At 32.8% G+C, this 20,552-nt stretch overlaps 1 protein-coding gene across 1 annotated transcript in view; it reads left to right on the forward strand.

Annotated features, from left to right (window-relative positions):
• The window catches only part of SPATA17 (spermatogenesis associated 17), a 251,839-nt gene that overhangs the window by 170,223 nt on the left and 61,064 nt on the right, over positions 1 to 20,552 (forward strand). The window contains exons 7-8 of the mRNA XM_044004567.1: positions 8,614 to 8,820; positions 15,641 to 15,789. Of these exons, the coding sequence (XP_043860502.1) occupies positions 8,614 to 8,820; positions 15,641 to 15,789 (356 nt within the window). The remainder of the gene's footprint in view (positions 1 to 8,613; positions 8,821 to 15,640; positions 15,790 to 20,552) is intronic.

Raw genomic sequence — 20,552 nt, forward strand, 5'->3', positions numbered from 1 at the left:
AGGTGAGAAAGAGAGCACTTCAGGCATGAGGGAGAGACATTTCAAAGGCATGGAGACTGGAAATTTAGTGATATGTGCCAAGGACAGCAAAAATTCCAGTGTCAGTAGATAGTAGTGCAAGAGGGTAATGTGTAAGAGGCTTGGAGATGTAGAAAGGGGCCAAGTTGTGAAAGATTTGCTTATTTATTTTTTTAAAAAATATTTGAATAATATTCTCTGTTTCTTATATTACCATAGTGTCCTTTGTTTCTTTCTCCCTGAAACTCTCTGAGAGCCATCCCATATGAAAACTAGAATCTTTTTCGAGAGGAAAAAAAAATAACTGATCAATACACTAACAAAGTCCAAAACATGTGCAACATATAACAATTATAGATCTCCTCCCTCCATGAATTGATAGGTTGGGGGTGTCTTTGCCATATCTCTTCATTCAAGTCCCATTTGATCTTTATAATTTTGTTATATTTTTCTTTGGATTTTTTGGTATATAATTGTTCTTCCCATTTGCAATATTGTGTATATTGCTTTCTTGGCTCTATTTACTTCACTCTACATCAGTTCATATAGATCTTTCTCTGCTTCTCTGTATTCATCATCTGCATCATTTAAAAATATTATTTTCAGTTCCAAATTTTCTCCTTGCAGCATCTCTTTCAGCTATTGAGAAGAAAAGAAATACAATCCCCAATATACATATGAAGTCATGCAAAGCATTTCCACATTAGCCATGTTGTGCAGAAAAAAAGCAAGAAAAAGAAAGTGCAAAAAATATTCTTCTTTCTGCACTCAGAAGAGTGTATCAGTTTTCTATTTGGAAGAGAATAGATTTTTTTTATCATGAGTACTTTGGAATTGTTTTAGATCATTGTCCTGATCAGAGTAGCTAAGTTATTCACAATTGATTGTCATTTATTACTGTGTACACTGTTGTCCAAGTTTTGCTCACTTTGCTTTCCATCAGTTCATGTAAGTCTTTATAGGTTTTTCTGAGAGTATCCTGTTCATAATTTCTTATAGCACACTAGTATTCCATCACAATCATATACCACAACTTGCTTAGCCATTCTCTAATTGAAGGGTATTCCTTTAGTTTCCAAGTCTTTGCCACCACAAAAACAGCCACTATAAATATTTTTGTATATATGTGTCCTTTTCCTTTTAACTCTTTGAGGTACAGACTTAGTACTAGAATTGCTGGGTACAAGGATATGCAGAATTTTATAGCTCTTTGGGTATTCTTCCAAATCATTTTCTAAAATGGTTGTATCAGTTCACAACTCTACTAACAGTACACCAGTATTCCAATTTTCCCACATTCTCTTCAGCATTTATCACCTTCCTGTCATCTTTGCCAATCTGATGGGTGTGAGGTGGTACATCAGAGTTGTTTTAATTTGCATTTTGATAATTATTAGTGAGATAAAGTATTTTTGTTACTTTTGCGAGCTTTGATACCCTCTTCTGAAAACTGCTTGTTCATATCCTTTGATCATTTATCAATTGGGGAATGGCTATTATTATAATTATTTACATCAGATCCCTCTATATTTGAGAAATGAAACCTTTATCAAAGAAACCTGCTGTGCAGTCGTGTTCACTCCCCCCCCCCCCACAATGTTTCCTGTTTTTCTTCTTTTGGCTGAATAGACTATGTTTGTGTAAATTTTAAATTTAAGGTAATAAAAATTATCCAATTTGCTTCTCATGATCCTTTCTATCTCTTAACTCATCATGAACTTTTCCCTTAGTCATAGATCTGACAGGTATTTTTTCCCATGGTTTTCTAGTTTGCTTATTACACCACCCTTTATGTATCCACTTTCAACTTGTTTTGGTAATACAGTGTGAGGTGTTGACCTATGCCTAATTTCTTCCAACATCGATTCCCAGTTTTCCCAGCAGTTTTGTTTTTTTTTTTGTCAAATAGTGAATTCTTGACCCAATAGCTTGGGTCTTTTGTTTTATGAAACACTAAGTTACTGTAGTCACTTACTTTTGTGTATTATGTGCCTGATTTGTTCCATTGATCAATGATTCATACACATTATAACTAATAGCACAATATTATTCCTTTACATTCATGTACCAGAGTTTGTTTATCCATTCCCCAATTGATGGCTATTTTGTTTCCACTTCTTAGTTATCACAAGAAATGCTGTTATAAATATTTTGGAATATATGAGGACATTTTTCTTATCAATTATTTCCTTGGAGTGTAAGCCTAGTAACTGAGTCTGTGGTTCAAAGGACATGGCCATTTCAGTCACTTTATTTGTATGATTCTCAATTGCTTTCCAAAATGGACAAACCATTTCACAGTTTCACCAAAAACACACCAATTTGCCTGTTTTCTCCCAGTCCCTCTAACATTGACTGTTACCATTTTTTCACAATTTGGCCAATTTTCACCGTGTTAATGTGAAATCTCATGGTTGTTTTGATTTGCATTTCTCTTATTATTCATAATTTAGAGCATTTTTCATGTGCTTGTGAGTACTTTGCAATTCTTTTGAGAACCAATTGTTCATAAACTTTGACCATTTATCTATAAGGAAATAGCTGTTATTCACACACATATACACAGACATAAATGACATAAAAATGATAATACTACAAAATTAATTTACAATTTTAATGCTGTACCAATCAAATTACTAATGGGATATGTTGCAGAGCTTGAAAAAACAATAGCACAGGGGCAACTAGGTGGCACAGTGGATAAAGGCTCTGGATTCAGGATGACTTGAACTCAAATCCAGCCTCAGACACTTGACAGCTGTGGGACCCTGGGCAAGTCACATAACCCTCATTGCCCCACAAAAAAATCACAATTCATTTGAAAAAAATCAAAAGATTTAGAATATCAAAGGAAATGACAAAAAGAATTAAGGATGAAGGAAGAGGGAATAGCTCCTTCAAAATTCAATCTATATTATAAAGCGGCATACCGATACCATTTGTTATCGGTTAAAGAATAGAAATAGATCAATGGAACAGACTAGAGAGGGGAGATTCAGAAGTAATAGACTTCAACAACTGAGTCTTTTATAAAGTACAAAGCATAAGTTACCTAGGAAAAAACTTTCTATGTGTTACAGGTTACTTGGAAAACTGGAAAGCATTCTGACAGAAAATAGCCTTAGACCAATACCTTACACCACACTCCATAATACATTCTAAATGGATTCATGGCCATAATATTAAAGGTCATACTATTAAAATTAGAATAGAAATAGATTACATTGTATTCTTTTTTGCAGTCATATAAAATATATTTCCATATTAGTCATACTGTGAAAGCCCCCAAGAAAAATAAGAAAGGTAAAAAGTATGTTACATCTGCATTCAAACTCCGTCATTTCTTCCTCTAAAGATGGGTAGATAGCATTTTTCATCACAAGTCCTTCAGAATTGTCTTGTGTCATTGTATTTTTGAGAAAGTCATTCACAGTTAATTATCATATGATATGGCTATTTTGTATACAATGGAATCCTAATTCTCATTTCTCTTTGCATCAGTCCATCTAAGTCTTTTTTAAGTTCTGCTCATTTCACTTTACATCAGTTCATGTCAGTCTTTTTCCTTTTTTTGTTTTTTTCATATGATTTTTAATTTCAAATTTTTCTCCCTCCCTCCCTTCCCTCCCCAAGACAGAAAGCAATATGATATAGATTATATATGTACAATCACATTAAACATATTTCTGCATTAGACATGTTTGTGAAAGAAGAATCAGAACAAAAGGGAAAAACCTCAAAAAGGAACAAAAAAAAAAAACCAACCAAAAAGTAGAAACAGTATTGTTCAATCTTCATTCAGAATCCACAATTCTTTTTTCTGGCTGTGGAGAACATTTTCCATCATGAGTCCTTTGGAATTGTCTTGGATCATTGCACTGCTGAGAGGAGCCAAGTCTATCACAGTTGATCATCACACAATATTGCTGTTACTATGTACAATGTTCTCCTGGTTCTGCTCATCTCACTCAGCATCAGTTCATGTAAGTCCTTCCAGGTTTCTCTGAAATCCTCCTGCTCATCATTTCTTTCAGCACAATAGTATTTTGTTACATTCATATACCACAATTTGTTCAGCCATTCCCCAATTAATGGGCATTCCCTCTATTTCCAATTCTTTGCAACCACAAAGAAAGTTGCTATAAATATTTTTGTACATGTGGGTCCTTTTTCCTTTTCTTTGATCTCTTTGGGATACAGAACTATCTGTGGCTTTACTGGGTCAAAGGGTATGCACAGCTCCATAGGCTTTTGGGCATGGTTCCAATTTGCTTTCCAGAATGGTATCAGTTCACAACTCCACCAACAATGCATTAGTATTCCAATTTTCCCACAGCTTCTCCAGCATTTATTTTTTCCCCTTTTTGTCATATAAGCCAATCTGATAGGTATGAGGTGGCACCTCAGAGTTGTTTTAATTTGCATTTCTTTAATCAATAGTGATTTAGAGCAATTTTTTTCATATGGCAACAGATAGCTTTGATTTCTTCATCTGAAAGCTGCTTGCTCATTTCCTTTGACCATTTCTCAATTGGGGAATGACTTGCATTTTTATAAATTTGATTTAGTTCCCTATATATTTTAGAAATGAGGCCTTTATCAGAAACACTTGCTGTAAAAATTGTTTCCCAGTTTTCTGCTTCCCTTCTAATTTTGGCTTCACTGCTTTTGTTTGTACAAAACCTTTTTAATTTAATGTAATCAAAATCATCCCTTTTGCATTTGATAATATTCTCTATCTATTGTTTGGACACAAATTGCTTTACTCTCCATAGATCTGAGGGTTAAACTATTCCTTCTTCTAATTTACCTATTGTATCACCCTTTGTGTCTAAACCATGTACCCATTTTGACTTTATTTTGGTATAGAGTGTAAGATCTTGGTCTATGCCTAAGTTTCTGCCATATTATCTTCCAGTTTTCCCAACAGTTGTTTTTTTTTTTCAAATACTGAGTTCCTATCCGAGAAGCTGGAGTCTTTGGTTTTATCAAACAGTAGATTACTATTGTCATTTACTATTGTGTCTCCTGTGGAATAGATATATTCTTAACCAAATAAGAGATAGAAGTGATTACAAAAGATAAAATGATAACTTTGATTACTTGAAACTAAAAAGATTCTGCATAGATGTATAGATGTAGATTTAGATCTCTCTGTGCATATATGGATGTGAAGATGCACAAAACTGAAAAATTTCTGCAGAGATAATATTAATGCATCTAGGATAAGAAGAGAAATAGGAGAATGGGAAAAATCTTTGTATCAAATTTCTGTTATATGTATATGAATTATTTCTTCATCCAAGAACTCCATGCTTATATCTTTTCACCATTTATCATTTGGGGAATGACTCATATTTTTATAAATTTGACAAAGTTCTTTATGTATTTGAGATATGAAACCTTTATACAAGAAACCATCTATAAAATTTTCTCCCAATTATCTGCTTTCCTTCTAATCTTGGCTATTTTAATTTTATTTCTACAACCTCTTTTTAATTTAATGTAATCATTTTACATTTCACAATGCTCTCTATCTCTTTTTTATTCATAAATTCTTCTCATATCCATAAGTCTGACAGGTAGTATATTCTATGTTCTTCTAATTTACTTACAATATTTCCTTTTATGTCTACTTTGAAGGTATTTTAGCATAAAAGGACAAACTTTTTCAATTTTTTATCTATTGACTTAATTATATGGTTTTGTGTGTTTGGGTTTTCCCAATATGATTAATTATAATCATTGTTTTCCTATTGTTGAACCATCTGTGCATCCATAGTATAAATCCCACTTGATCATAATGAATAATTTCTTTATTAAATCTCTATAGTTCATTTGATAGGATTTTCTTTAAAATTTTGGAGTCAATATTCATTAATGATAGTGGCTAATAGTTTTCTTTCTGTGTCTTATTTTCCCCTCTAGATATTAGAACTACATTTGTCTTGTTTTTCAAGTTGTAGAATAATTTGTGAAGTATGGACATTAACTGTTCTTTAAAGTTTGACAAATTCTTCTGTGAATCCATCAAGTCCAGGATCTTTTTATCTTTAACACTTCCTTTACAGCTTGGTTGATTTCCTTTTCTGAGACTGAGTTACTTAAATTCTCTATCTGATACTTTGATAGTGTGGGAATTTTATATTTTTTGAAGATATTCCTCTATTTCTTTTGTGTTTTAAGTTTTTTATCATAAAACTGCATGATGTGTTGTGCTTATTCTTTTTTCTTTCTTCTAGTTTTGTTGTGATTTCATCTTACTCATATCCTATTTTGTTGATCTGATTTTCTGTCTTTTTAATAAGACTTGGTAAGGGTTTATTAATTTGATTAGACACTTCAGAGAACCAGTTTTTTTTTAAAATTATCATTTCTATGTTTTTTCCCTTTCTAATGTACCTATTTACCCTCTAGTTTTTAAAATATCTTTTGTGCTTATTTTAGGTTTGCTTATTGGTTGATTCATTAATTTTTTAAATGCATTTTTAAGTTCATTAATCTTCTTTTTGTCTATTTGGTTAATGTATAATTGTAAGGACATGATTTTCCCATTGAAGAATATTTTAGCTGCATTCCAGAAATTTTGGAATGTTATTTCATCATCATTTTCTTTTACATAGTTTGATTTGTTATTTGACCCACTTATTATTTAAAATTTCATTAAGCCTCCATTTGGGTCTGTATCTTTTGTTTGTAGTTTCTGAAGCCAATTTCTATTCTTATTGTATTATGGTCTGTAAAGGATATATTCTCTTCTTCTTCTTCTTCTTCTTCTTCTTCTTTTTTTTTTGGCGGGGCAGTGGGGGTTAAGTGACTTGCCCAGGGTTACACAGCTAGTAAGGGTCAAGTGTCAGAGGCTGGATTTGAACTCAGGTACTCCTGAATCCAGGGCCAGTGCTTTATCCACTGTGCCACTTAGCTGCCCCCTGGGATATATTCTCTTCCTGCCTTTTTACATTTGTTTGTAATATTTCTGTGCCCTAGAACATGTTTGGTGTTTGTTGTTGGGTTTTTTTTTTTGGTAGAGGTTCCATGAAGTACTGTGTGTATTCTGTTGCTGTCACATTTAGCAGATGCTATAAATCTTTTAACTCTAGTTTCTCCAAAATTTTTTTCAGTTACATACTTTTGCCTTTGTTTATCTGAGAGAGAAATATTGGTCTACTGTCACTATTGTGTTAGTTTTACTTCTTAAAGTTTAAATGATGTTTCCATTATAAATTAGGTTTCTAAGGCATTTGGAGCATATACTTTTTTTTCTCATGAAGTAAAATGTTATTCTCAAAAATTAATTGTTTGACAGTTCCTTTAAAAAAGGGTAAATTCCATGTATTAATAACACTTTAATTATGGTGGAGGGTTCTAGGCATGTTTTCAAATACATTTCTCACAATTGAACTTCCTGAAAGGTTTGTGTTTTTATTTATAGACTTTCCATAAGACAAAAGCTCCCCCATGCCTTTTTACACAATATAGCAGAAAAATTTAAAAATAAAACAAATGGGGAAGAATTAGTGATTTAAGAAACTACTGAAAAACCAATATATGTACCTATTATTTAAGATCTTTGGTGCTTTGAACATATATATATTTATTACTGATCTTGATTTGTTTTCTATGGTTCTTTTTGGCTTAATACAGTCTACTTGTTTTTCCCTTTTTATTTTTTGCATGTTTGTTTTCACTATGTCTGAGAACAGGAAGGCAACTCTTGGGGTTTTGGATTTACTTGATGCTTATTACATTTTCCCCCACCCCTTCAGTGTTAAATTGTGTATATCTTTGTTTTTTAAATGTGTTTCTTGTAAGCATAAGATTGTAGCATTTTGTCCTCTTCTCCAATCTGTCACTTTTTTCTTTTCTTTTATTGGATTCTTTAATCTATTAACATATAAAGTTATGAATTAGGCTTTTATTTTTCTCTGTCTCTAAATTTTTTTCCATTATATTTTCTCTCCTCTTTTTGCTGTAACTACAGCATTATGTTCCTTCAATTATTTTACTTTATTTTTTTTTAAGGTGACTCTTTTTCCACTGGCTCTCTTCCCCTTTCTCTGATTCTATCTCCTTGCTTGCTGTCCTTTTCCCTTTAGGGTTTTGTTTGTTTGTTTCTTTCTACTGTTTTTATCAGGACAGATCTGTCAAGGGACAGATTTTTAAAAGAAAGAGAATTCCAGACAGGGTTATGTTAGAGACATGCCCTATTGGCTTGTGAAAGCCTGTTGTTAAATTTTCTGTGTTAGCATTTACACTTTGGAAATTGTCAAATGCTATAAATCAGGCCTTGATTTATTTTTTGTTGTTGATTGTCTAGACTTTTAAAAAGAAAGGGAGAAAATGTCAATGATGTGAATTAAGCTTAAAAGTATGTGTCTTGTATACTTTTTTTCCTTCAGAAAGTCATTTGTTAAACATTTATCAGCATATCACTAATTCTAGGCTGTAACAATTTACACAATAAAGGCTAAGTGACAGATAAACACTATAGTTTAAAATAGATATACAACATAGCTCTACATTTTAACATGTGTCTTATAGTTATATTTTGATAAAATATATTTAACAATATCAAAATAATGTTCTCCATCTTAGATTCCAGGTGTATACAACTCACCATATAGAGATCCAGATCCAGTGGAATTTGAGTTACGGAAAGTGAGGGCATTTCAAATGACATCCACAGGGCCTCAAATTCAGCAGACAGATTATGAAGATCTTTCCTCCTGGCTCGCTTGCACGAGTAAGCGTTCTTTTCCAAGATCAGACATTTTACCACCCATTAACAGGAAGCAATGCCAGGTACTTTATAGCTCTTTTGTAACAATTCTGTTAATTTGCATTATCACCAATATTTATTGTCTCTGCAACATGTTAGAATGATTGGCTGATTTTAAATAACATAATTTTAATTTTAAACCAAATATGACAGATCATTTTATAATTGACTTTTATAAGGGACCTTCTGTTATTTTGTTAACGTGGTATTTTTTATCAAAATTTGCATATATACTATCAGTCAAGTTACGGAAATTGCTAAAACTGTATTTTCCTATTGTGATTTATTTGCAAAAAGTTTATGTTTTCTGTCAAATTACACTTAATTTCCCCTTTCATCTTGTAAGCCATTCCTTATGTACATAGTGTTTAGTCCCGATCTGAGTAAAGGGAAAAGTAAAAATTTGATAATATCAGGATTGGCTCCCAAGACAAGGAAGAATCCACAACCTTTCTAAGAGGTCATAAGATTATTTCATTCGTTATTTGTTATTATGATTCTCAGTTGTTTATTATTAAATTTTTGATTCCTTGTTTGTTCTCTCAACTCTGCTATTATCTGGTAAGTTTGCAAGAAAGGAGATTAGCAGTTAATCATGTCAGTTTTGTTACTAGCATTCATTCGAACACTGACTCAATTAAGATAATAAATATTTTAAAAATTCAAAATACTTAATTACTTATCTCTAACCAAGTAAATTATGAGAACAGGGAGAGTTATGATGCTGGCTCAGTCTGGTATTCTAAAAGGTCAAAATAGAGAAGAGAGAAGATATGAAAAGAGAACCAAAATAGAGAACCTGAAAAGAATTCTAATTTCCTTTAGCCAAGTCTTCACAGTATAACTTTATTATTATTATTTTTATTTTTGGTGAGGCAATTGGGGATAAGTGACTTGCCCAGGGTCACACAGCTGGTAAGTGTTAAGTGTCTAAAGCTGGATTTGAACTCAGGTGCTCCTGAATCCAGGGCCAGTGCTCTATCCATTACACCACCTAGCTGCCCCAAATTCATTATTTTTTTAAGTAAATTGTCAGGATATTGAAAACATCTATTTCAATGTCAAAATGAAAATTAATTCCGATGGTACTTAGTAATTGCTTTTGTGTTCATTGATTTGGAATTATTCATACCACTCCTCCTTTCCACTGGTATAGATGATGGAAAGTTGACTACATGTTTTAGTATTTCATTATCAGATTATCACAATTGAATTCGTATTTCAAGGAAAATAAATAATTGGGTTAATTCATTTGCTACCCATGTATCAAGCACAATATTTTTAAATGAGTATTTAATAACCCACATGCCATGCCATATTCTTTGGTATGTTACACACTCTTCATAGGAATAGTTTGACCATGTATATAATGTCTTTAGTAGTATGATTAGGCAAAGTTCACATATTTACTCTGTTTTTTATTTTTTATTTTTGCATTAAACAGTAATAAAAAGATTTTACCAAATGGTTAGAACATTAACCAATTCTAACCATAATTAGAGTCATAGATAAACATTCATACAACATCAGCAATTTTTAGCAATGTCTAGGTTATAGACTAAGTGCTATATAACCATCTTATTTGTCATGGTACAACTTGCACATTGTGTCACAAACATTACTAAACAAAAGCACATTTTATTAATTAATTTATTCATTCATTTACTCATTCATCTATTTATTCACCTACTCATTTATTTATTCATGTATGTATATATGTATGTATTTATTTTTGCTGGGCAATGAGGGTCAAGTGACTTGACTAGGGTCACACAGCTAGTAAGTGTCAAGTGTCTGAAGCCAGATTTGAACTCAGGTCCTCCTGAATCCAGGGCCAATGCTTTACCCGCTGTGCCACCTAGCTGCCCCCCAAAAGCACATTTTAAAAAATCTTATTGGTATTTTTGTTAACTCCATTATTTTGAGAGTTGACTTAAGTTTTTGAAAGGTGATAATCTAAATAAAAACAGGTTTTCTGATGTGACTCAAAAATAATGTGAATTTTGATTTTAAACAATATGATAGAACATGTACATCTCAATAGCATAACCAAGACTTGACCATGGCAGGGCAAGGCAGAGCAAGGAAAGCCAGGATCAAAAGTAAAAGTAGACCTATAGGGTTAGACTGAAGTTAGGATGAATTAACAAGGCTATTACTTTAGGGAAAAATAGGGAGGGGGTATGACTCTGGTAAACATATTCAAGACTTGGAGATCCATCAAAAGGGAAAGGGCAAGTGAAACAAAAATGAAATAAACTGAAAACAAAGCAAAGTCCAAAATTGATATCTAGATAGATGAATAGAATTAGCAGTCAGATAAGGCCCAGTCCAGCAGCAGGCATCAGGGCCTGAAACCCAGAAAGCTGAGATTACTGATGTTAAGCCCAGATGTAAGGATACTAGAATATTAATGGAGAAAATGAGTAAGGTTCAAGGAAAGAACTCTAGTCAACAAAGTGGCGATAGGACCAGCTGCAAGAATGATTTATGGTTGAATCAATCCTTCTGATGCATATATACACACTCAACACACACACACACACACACACACACACACACACACACACACATATATATGTATATGCATATGTATATATGTATGTATGTATGTATATCCCATTCACAGGATTAGACTTGATCGCATAGTATGAATTGAATTAGTGGGCACACATGGCAAGATTATAGAGCTACAGGAGGTAAATATACAAAAAGACAATTATACTGTATCCATTTCAAAATCATATTAGGAAGCTATATATGTATTATGCCATTGATAAAGATACATTTCTATTTCCTTTTTGAAATAGGAATTTCTAACGTATTTATTTTGAGTATTCTTCTAGTGACAATTCTTGACCCTTGACACTTAAAGACAGTGATTTTTTTTTTAGAGATAAAAGCCATTTGGATTTATGATTAGTGAATAAAGTGGATGATCAAGTTGATGATTGTGATGTTTAAAATTTAAATGTGTGGTCACCTTAAATTAGAAGCTTTAGCACCAGTCTTTGGGCATTAAGCATTTATTAAAGCATACCAGGTATTAGTGAAAAGAGAACACATGGAGTTCAGAAAGTTAAGAAAAGGCCTATCTAGCCTAGAGTTTGATCCTGGTCTGGTTCTTCCTCAAGTCCTCCACCATGAGTCTGCTTCAACTAAGAACTGACTCATCAAACTGAGTGTGGAAGCTTTTTATAGGTCCGGAGCAGAGGCGGTCCTTACACACTACTTTAAGCTGATTGGTTAGCATCATCCAAATCCATTGGTTCACTGGACTTGAAGGTGGTCTCCTTTTGAGTTCAAAGTCCTTAGTTTCTGAGAACAATACCTTCTTAAGGGCCAGCCAGGTGTGGTTACAATCTAATTAACTTTAAGTAGGCTAATCAGCAAAGTCAATCACTCTCACTTAATTCAATCAGTTTAGATTATTTTCCAGGTGGGTTCTTTGAGTATCTGCCAAATCCCATTATTTTCTCACATGGCTAATGTCTAATAAACTCATGGATTATGGTTAATATAATTTTTATTTAAAAGTGATGCATAAGTACCAATGAAACTTATTTTCTTATATTTCTCTGAAGTTAGTCCCAAAATAAGGGCTGCAAAATGTATGTATTTAGCAATATAGTAGAATGGTTAGAATAAATATGTCTATCATTGAAGCACCCTACTTATTTACATATATAAAGTCTACTATTTGTCCTTTTGATCCAGCTGACAAATATGTATTGAATAGATGCTAAATGCAAAACATTATTTTTTATAAAGTATTCTTTATAGTCATACTTTATAGAAAACATTTTTTTTGTCCAGGCCTATGATTTCATAAACATGGGAGAACTCCTGGTATGGAAACCCATCTATCAATGCACATTAGCAAATCAGAGGAACTGAGAGATTAAGTGACTTGTCCTTGGTCAACCAGTGTATGTCACAGATTGGATTTAGACCCAAGTCCTCTGACTCAGAGTCCAGCCCTTTATATATTAGCTCATGATATTACTCAAAAACAAAAACCAAAGCATTAGAGTTCACTTGAAAAAATAATGCCTTATTGCATTTAAAACATTGAAACTATAATGTATGGTCTTTGAAGGCAGCAACTTTATATCCCCACTATCCAGCACAGTGCTAAATACATAGAAGGTATTTAATACATGTTGGATGAATTCTATTCATGTCTTTTTAACTCAATAAATTGTTTTTTTAGTCATTTTATTGCTTTTTAAAGAATCAACTTGAATAGAAGTTCTGCACTTGGATTAGTTATCTTTCTCACATGTGGATTTGCCAGACAGATGGCATTTGTACTGTAATGTATATTCTAAAATGTTATTGAGGGAAATTAGAAGTGAAAACTCATAAGAATTCAGTCTGAGCTGTTAGCTAAAAGGTGGTAGTAATGCATACACTTTCTCCATAATTTACTTCTTTATAATAACAATGCCTACATAATGTACTTTGGCTTTTGTCTATATCACACACTATAATAATTATTCTTGTTACTAAAACACTTTTTAAAATAATCAAAATGTTCTTAGTTCTTATAGGTAGTATTTAAATGATGATGAGATTTATAACTCTTTAAAAGTAGAAAAATTAACTATCCATAAGTTTTCTCATGAGAACATTGGTGTTTATCATTTTATAGGTAAGAACTATATATGTAAGATAATGTATATAAAAGAAAGTTTTAATGCATCTGATATATCTGATTTATCATTTTTATTGCTGCATTAATTCCAGTCTAACAAAAGTATAGATAACAGTGAAATTAGTCATCTTTTCATTAAAGAACATTAATAAGAGTGTGCACACTGCTTCTACCTAAACCCTTAAGCTATTGGGATAGCCATAATTTAATAGAAGATGTAGAATAATTATTTTCAGCAAAGACTACAGATAATAGATGGACCAAAACTTGACTTTGGTTCTCTAGTAGAAAAAGAATGCTAAAAAAGAAGACAGGTCTATTCAGGCACTCCCAATTTAGTTGTATACCAAACCACCTCCTTAAAAAGGTGGGGGGGGGGCTCTGAAAATGCCTTTTTGACATTGGTTGATCCTAAGGAAGTGGTACATTTCTGTGGAAGAAAAACTATACTGCAAAATTTATGATGAATGAGACATTTAAAAATATATGTTGATATTTTAATTTTCCTCAGAAAGACACCCATGATCCTTTCATAGCACATTATATATCAGTTTTTAGTCATTTTTTCTTTTGATATCTTGTTTTTCTCTTAGATTGAGGTGATTTAAATAATTATTTTAAAGAAAATTACATTTTGTATCTAATTCCAAGTAATATGGCAACTGTTGAATTAAATAACACTGATATTCTTAACAAGTGGCTTGTCAATATTCTGTTATACCTACTTCCTGGTAAAACTTCCCCCCCCCCAATCTATTTTCAAAGCCTGGTTAATGGTATCCCCAAAATATATTCAACCTTCCCATCTATTTTCTAGAACTAAGAAAAGCAAGAACATGTAGAAACGCAAAAATATGAATATTTGATTCCTTAATGCTTCTAAAAGGAGACATGGAATCATGTCCCTGTATCTTTAAAAAGTAAAGTTCCAATAAAAATCCATTAACTACTTTCAAATATAGCAATCCTCCTGTCCAGCTGTGAAAAGTACTAGATGATACTTATTTGCCATTTGTGTTATTTACGGTCCATGACTTTTATGGTAACTGGTTCCTATTATTGGTTTCTATTAATGTAAAACATAAGTGAACATAAATGAGGCGTGAATCATTTCTTTTTATTAGCCCCACAGTCTTCACTCAGTGCTTGCAGTATCTCCAGCTGTGACTTGTTAGTGATAACCTATTTAAAGAGGAGATCTTTAAGAGTAAGGAACATGATTAGAATTCTTTGTCCATTCATATTTTCAGAAGGTTTTACTACTCTCACTGAACAACAATAATGTTGGGGGTTTGGGGGGGAAGAGGGAGAGAAAACAAGATGTAATTAGTGACACTGCAAAACCTGGAGTTGCCACTGATTTGTATTGTGCTTAATGCAGTACTAATTATACTATAAGTGGGTTCATACCAATTACTACTTTTATTATATTATTATAATTATTATTACTAGTACTACTACTTAAAATAAGATAGAGTATAAATCATCTCTCAATTCAGTACAGGCTTTTCATGTGTTTCTCTATGTGTGTGTATAATGAAATGGTTAATATCACTATCTAAATTATTAAACAATACATTTATAGATTTTTCCATTAAGAATTTGTAAAATTATTGAGAAATTATAATCCTGATAGATTTTTGCATATAATCAGTTAAAGGTAAGATTTGAGTTTCCCTCTAAACCTTTCAGCTAATGGAAAATCCACATTTTTACTTAATTGTCATTTATGGGAGGGATTGTTAAAGGTCATGCTCAGAATTTGTTAATGGTTTTACTGATTAAAAATAAGAAATATTTATGTAATTAAAACAAATAACATCTCTTTAAATTAGAAAATAAAATCATGTAAAGCCACAAGTTGAATCAATCACTTCACAATTAAAAAAACCTTTTGTTACGATGGGATTAAGTAAAATCAACAATTCCATTTTGTTTCAGATTTTTTTTCTTGTAAATGACCACTTCTCTATTGAAGCAATGAGAACATTCCTCCTTGTTATAAGAAAATACATCAGCTTTCATGCTTTTTTTCCCTTATTTGTATAAGAAATCATCGATTTTATTAATTATTTGGCTAAGAAAAACTTCTTGTACTTCCCAGACACTCTCCATCCTTGGTCATCAATAATATGTCAAAAGAAACCCACCTTAATAAAACACTGACCTTATCCTGTACCTGTCAGGGGCCCTTCCGAGATATCGCTGAAGTATTGCAGCAGCGCTACAAGCCTTTGCAGCCAACCTTGCGGGTGGCCACATCAATCAATGCGGTAAAAGAGGCCCGAGAGGAACTCAAAAGGGAAGAATGGAAACACCGTGTCAATGACAACTTGTGAGTTTTCAATACTTTGTATCAGAGTTTGGTGCCTTGTGCTTTCCAACACCTTGTGTTTTCTAATATGTCTAGGAACCTCTTGTTGTATGGAAGGAAATCTAATATTTCTAGCAGAAGACTTTCTTCAAGATGCAAATGTCATTGATGAGATGAGCGAGGATAGCAAAGCTAAATCATTAACTCCCAACTCAAAGAGAATGTGCAGAGTATTGCCTTTTAAATGGCAAAAAAAGAAATCTTTCATCTATGCTTTTGAAATGATGATTCTTCTAATTGTTGAGTGAAGGCCAAGCTATGCTACTTTAATAAAAATCTCAGTAACATCATTCCTTATAGTAGATAACTTTCAGTTGAGTCGTTGCTTCCTTCATAATTGAGGAAGACAAAGGAGGAACTAGTGGCTTGTAAAATTTTAAATTATTGCCATTAGCTTCATTGAGGTATGTCTCAATTCTTGTGCTTAGGGCTCTAAGGGACCTCTCTTACAGATGCTGGAGATAGTTGCAGTCCATAAAATATTATAAATTTGTGGTGAGTTTATTATTATTGTCATCATCTCTAGATGACAACACATTACAATATGTGTTTTGTCACCTTAGGAACAAAACACCAAAACCCTCTAATTTTACCTCCACTTTCTGCCACCTGTCACAGTTTTCTTATATGGTTCAATTGCATTTGAGAGCACCTTATCAGCCAGCAAACATTTAGAATCTGCTTTATCCTGGTAACATCTGGTTTGTAGAAAATCAGATTTATTAAGTATCTTTTTGAAGAGGCCCTTGATCAATACAATTTTCATAAAATAATGTTTTAAATATATTTGGTAAATAGCTAAAGTAATTTTCAATAAAGCTTTTTATTTTATGACAATTATTTGAAGTGTACCAATTAGCTACAGTGTTCAGCAAATTATTTTGAAAATAACTGAGCTCACCTAATGACTGAAGATTGATAATTTAAAAAAAATTCCTATTACATGAAGGTTTTCTGCAGCTAGTTTTGATTTACTAAAAATGATTATACCAGATTAGTGATGTTAAGGTTGAGAGAATGAAGCAAAATGAGTGATTCAGTGATGAATATCTGAGATGATAGGTTATTAATATATTTTTTATTTTGTGATACTTGGAAGGCTTATAAAACATCAAAACAAATAAAATGAAATTCCCCCAAAATGGCTATTATCTTTTACAACAGCAATATTGATGTTTCTACATAAACAATTATAACACCCAAATTTATCTAAATTTCTTGGAGTATGTTCATGGCTAAGCACAAGATCAGATATCTCTGCCATCACCGAAGAAGGGTGAGTTGCTTTTTTACTTTCTGGAGAATACTTGTAAATGCTTTCACTTTCCTAAGTGTAGTTAATAAACTCTTGGCCTAAAGCTTTCAAAAGATGACTTGCTCATAGGGTTTCTAGCCAATCACTGATGTTTTATGTCAGTACTATTACAGAACTATTTTTCTACTTAGCTTTGAAGCACAGTAGCACATACTTCTATCCCCTGGGACAAAATAAAATAAGACATGAAATTCTTTCTATTCACATTGCCACCTTCCTAGTTCAAGGCCTTATCACATATTGCTTTGGCTTTTAGAATCTCTTGCAAGATGGATCTTTCCTATATTTCCAATTTTCTTATACTTTACTCCCCTCTAGGAGCTCTACAGCCCTGTAGTGCTGGCTTTTTTGCTGTTCCTGTCACATAGTCCTTCATATTTCAAATCTGTGACTTTTCACTGTCTATCTCCCATGCCTGGAATATTGTCCCTCTTCACCTTCAACTTCTGACTTCCCTGGTTTTCTTTATGACTAAGCTCAAATCGTACAAGAGACAAAGGTCTGGAAATTGAACACCAAAGAGGTCAAGGACTTGCTTAGGGTGATATTCACCAATGTATCAGCAAATATTTATTAAGCACACATTGTATGCAAAAGATACTATCTCTGATGATGTAGGAAATGCAGAGAAATATATGACATGGCCATAGGCTGTCTTCAAGGAGATTTAAGTTTTGTTGGGGAGATGTGTTATAAATATATGAAACATTAAAGGACAGTTCAAGATATAATATATCTTGGTTGTTGTCCTTCATTCCCAAAGAGGACCAAAATGACATCATTATGTTGGGGTCAAGGTATACAGTGTGTCTGATCAGACCAATATGAGCTCAGAAGGCTATATTTCTTACAGAATAGTAAATAAGTAATTGCCAAATGTGTGGTTGAGAATAAATGCTATTTGTTCAGAGGAGGGGAAGTCAACTCTGGACTCTGGTGTCGTATGAAGAATTCTTTAAAAAGTAGGTTGATTCAGGCTGTAAGGTTAAGACTAGAATGACAACGCATGTTCAGTAAGAAAGATAAGATTTGGCTGTTTTGAGCAGAGGTTTTTGTAGTGAAATATAAAGAAAAAAGTTTGATTAAAAAGAAATGTCTGTATAAGTTGGTTGGGATCAGATTATGAATTCCTCTCATCTATCCTTGCCCTATTCAAATCTTTAAATGTCTTTGACCTACATGATAAAGTTTAAATTCCTTGGCCTTGTATTCAAGGCCAGTCACAATCAGACACCAACTACTTATTCATGATTATTTCTTTTTATTACTTTCTTTTTTGTCCAGTGTACAAATTCCATTGGAGAGGAGAAAGTCTAGTGGCAAAGAGATCACCTCATTCTAATACTATTAGAAGGAAGGAGTCAGGCATGATTCACAGAATCTCAGAATTGGACATCAATCCAACCCAACACACCCTAGAGCAAGAACCCTGTTTACAACCTCCCCCTAAAGTGGTCATCCAACCTTCCCTTATAAACATCTAGTAGGGAAAACCTTCCCATATGACAAATAATACTTTTTAGAGAGGAACAAGAGTCAGCATGACTGATTGATACATTGAAAAAAGTCTGAAAACATATGTGATGTCTAATAACTGTGGACCTCCCACCTCATGAAAGGATAGGTTGGTTGTGTCTTCTCAATCTCTTCCAAATCATTAATTTTCTTTAAAAAAATAAATCGATAATAATAATGTTAATAATTGAGGGATGTTCTCTCATTTAAGACAAGGGAAATTAAAGTCTATGTATATACCCTGGGTTTAAAGATAATTTATCCAAGTGATTTTTATACTGTTTTTGATATATTTTCTTCTTAAAAATAATTATGTCCCTCTTTATCCATATTATCTATTGTCTTCACTTCTGACACTACTATCCATCCTGTCATGCCTGAACTATTGCTTTAGCCTACTTGTTAGTCTCTCCCTGCCTCAAGTCTCACCCCAATCCAGTCTGTCTTCTCCTTAGCAATGTCTTCCTAAAATTCAGGTCTCATTATGTTCCCCCTATCCTAATACATACACTCACATATACACACATTCACCATATCTGTAAAATATCATCACATCTAGAATTAAATATAACCAAATATGTTTTAAAAAACTATTTGATGTCAAAAGTCCTTCATAATCTGTCCTTCCATAACTTTGTAGTCCTCTTATACCTTATTCTCCCCTCCACCCCATATCTGGAGTTCCAGTGACACTAGTTTCATCTCTCTTCCCTGTGCACAATACTCCATCACTGAACATATTCAGTGGCTGTCCTTCATGCAAAGAATTCTCTTCCTCCTCATCTCCATCTCCTGGCTTCCTTCATGCCACACCTAAAAATAAAATCTCACCTTCTAAAGAAGTATTTCATAATTTCCTTTATGAATGCTTTTGTCTTTTTTTGGTTGAGTATCTCTAAATTATTCTGAATTTATTTCCTATTTGTATGTAGTTGTTTGAATGATGTTCTCCCCCTATTAAATTGTGAGCTCCTTGAGAGCAGTGACTGCACTGTCTTTCTTTGTATCCCCAGGGCTGAGTACAGTTCATAGTAGGTTCTTTTTTTTTTTGGCAGGGAAATGGGGGTTAAGTGACTTGCCCAGGGTCATACAGATAGTAATATGTCAAGTGTCTGAGACTGGATTTGAACCCAGGTCCTCCTGAATCCAGGGCTGGTTCTTTATCCACTGTGCCGCCTAATAAGTTCTTAATAAATGTTTATTGACTAACTGTTAAATAGAACAGGGCCAATTACATATTCCTGGGGGCCTTTATAAGAATGAATAGTGCCTGAACTAGAGGAGTATTTGTAAAATAGAAAGGAAGAGGTGGATTCAAGAGATATAATAAAGGAAACTTTTAAGTTTAAGGTGCTGACCTGCATTGGTAGAGGGATTTTCCACACCCATTAGTTCTTTGTACCAAAGAAATCACATCAGTTCTAGTTCCCATCTCTGGATGGGGGTGGAAATGAGATATTCAGAATTGTTTGTTCAAAACCCCCAAGGAACACAGATTCTCAGTTACTTGTCAGTCCGTGGTCCCAAACTAAATTGCAGGATTTTTAGAAAATGAATTAGTTACTCTATGAGATTCATTATCAAACCACATTTTTTTCTATACTACATTTTAAATGTAAATTAATCTCTTATTTTAAGAATTTATAAGCACTCTGAACACAAAGAAATCTTACTTTTATTAATCCTTTTGAAAATGCATTGTTCATTGGTGTGAGAGGGAAATGATTTAGAAGTTGTGTTATTCTGTGGTTAAATGATAATCAGAACTATTATTTTTAAAAATATATTATATATTTAGCTATATATGTATATGTGTGTATATATGTGTATATATACATACAGAGAAAGAGAGAGAGAGAGAGAGACATTTGAACCAGAGAAGTCCTGTGAATCT

This window comes from Dromiciops gliroides, chromosome 4, assembly GCF_019393635.1.
Source record: "Dromiciops gliroides isolate mDroGli1 chromosome 4, mDroGli1.pri, whole genome shotgun sequence".
Classification (NCBI taxonomy): Eukaryota; Metazoa; Chordata; class Mammalia; order Microbiotheria; family Microbiotheriidae; genus Dromiciops; species Dromiciops gliroides.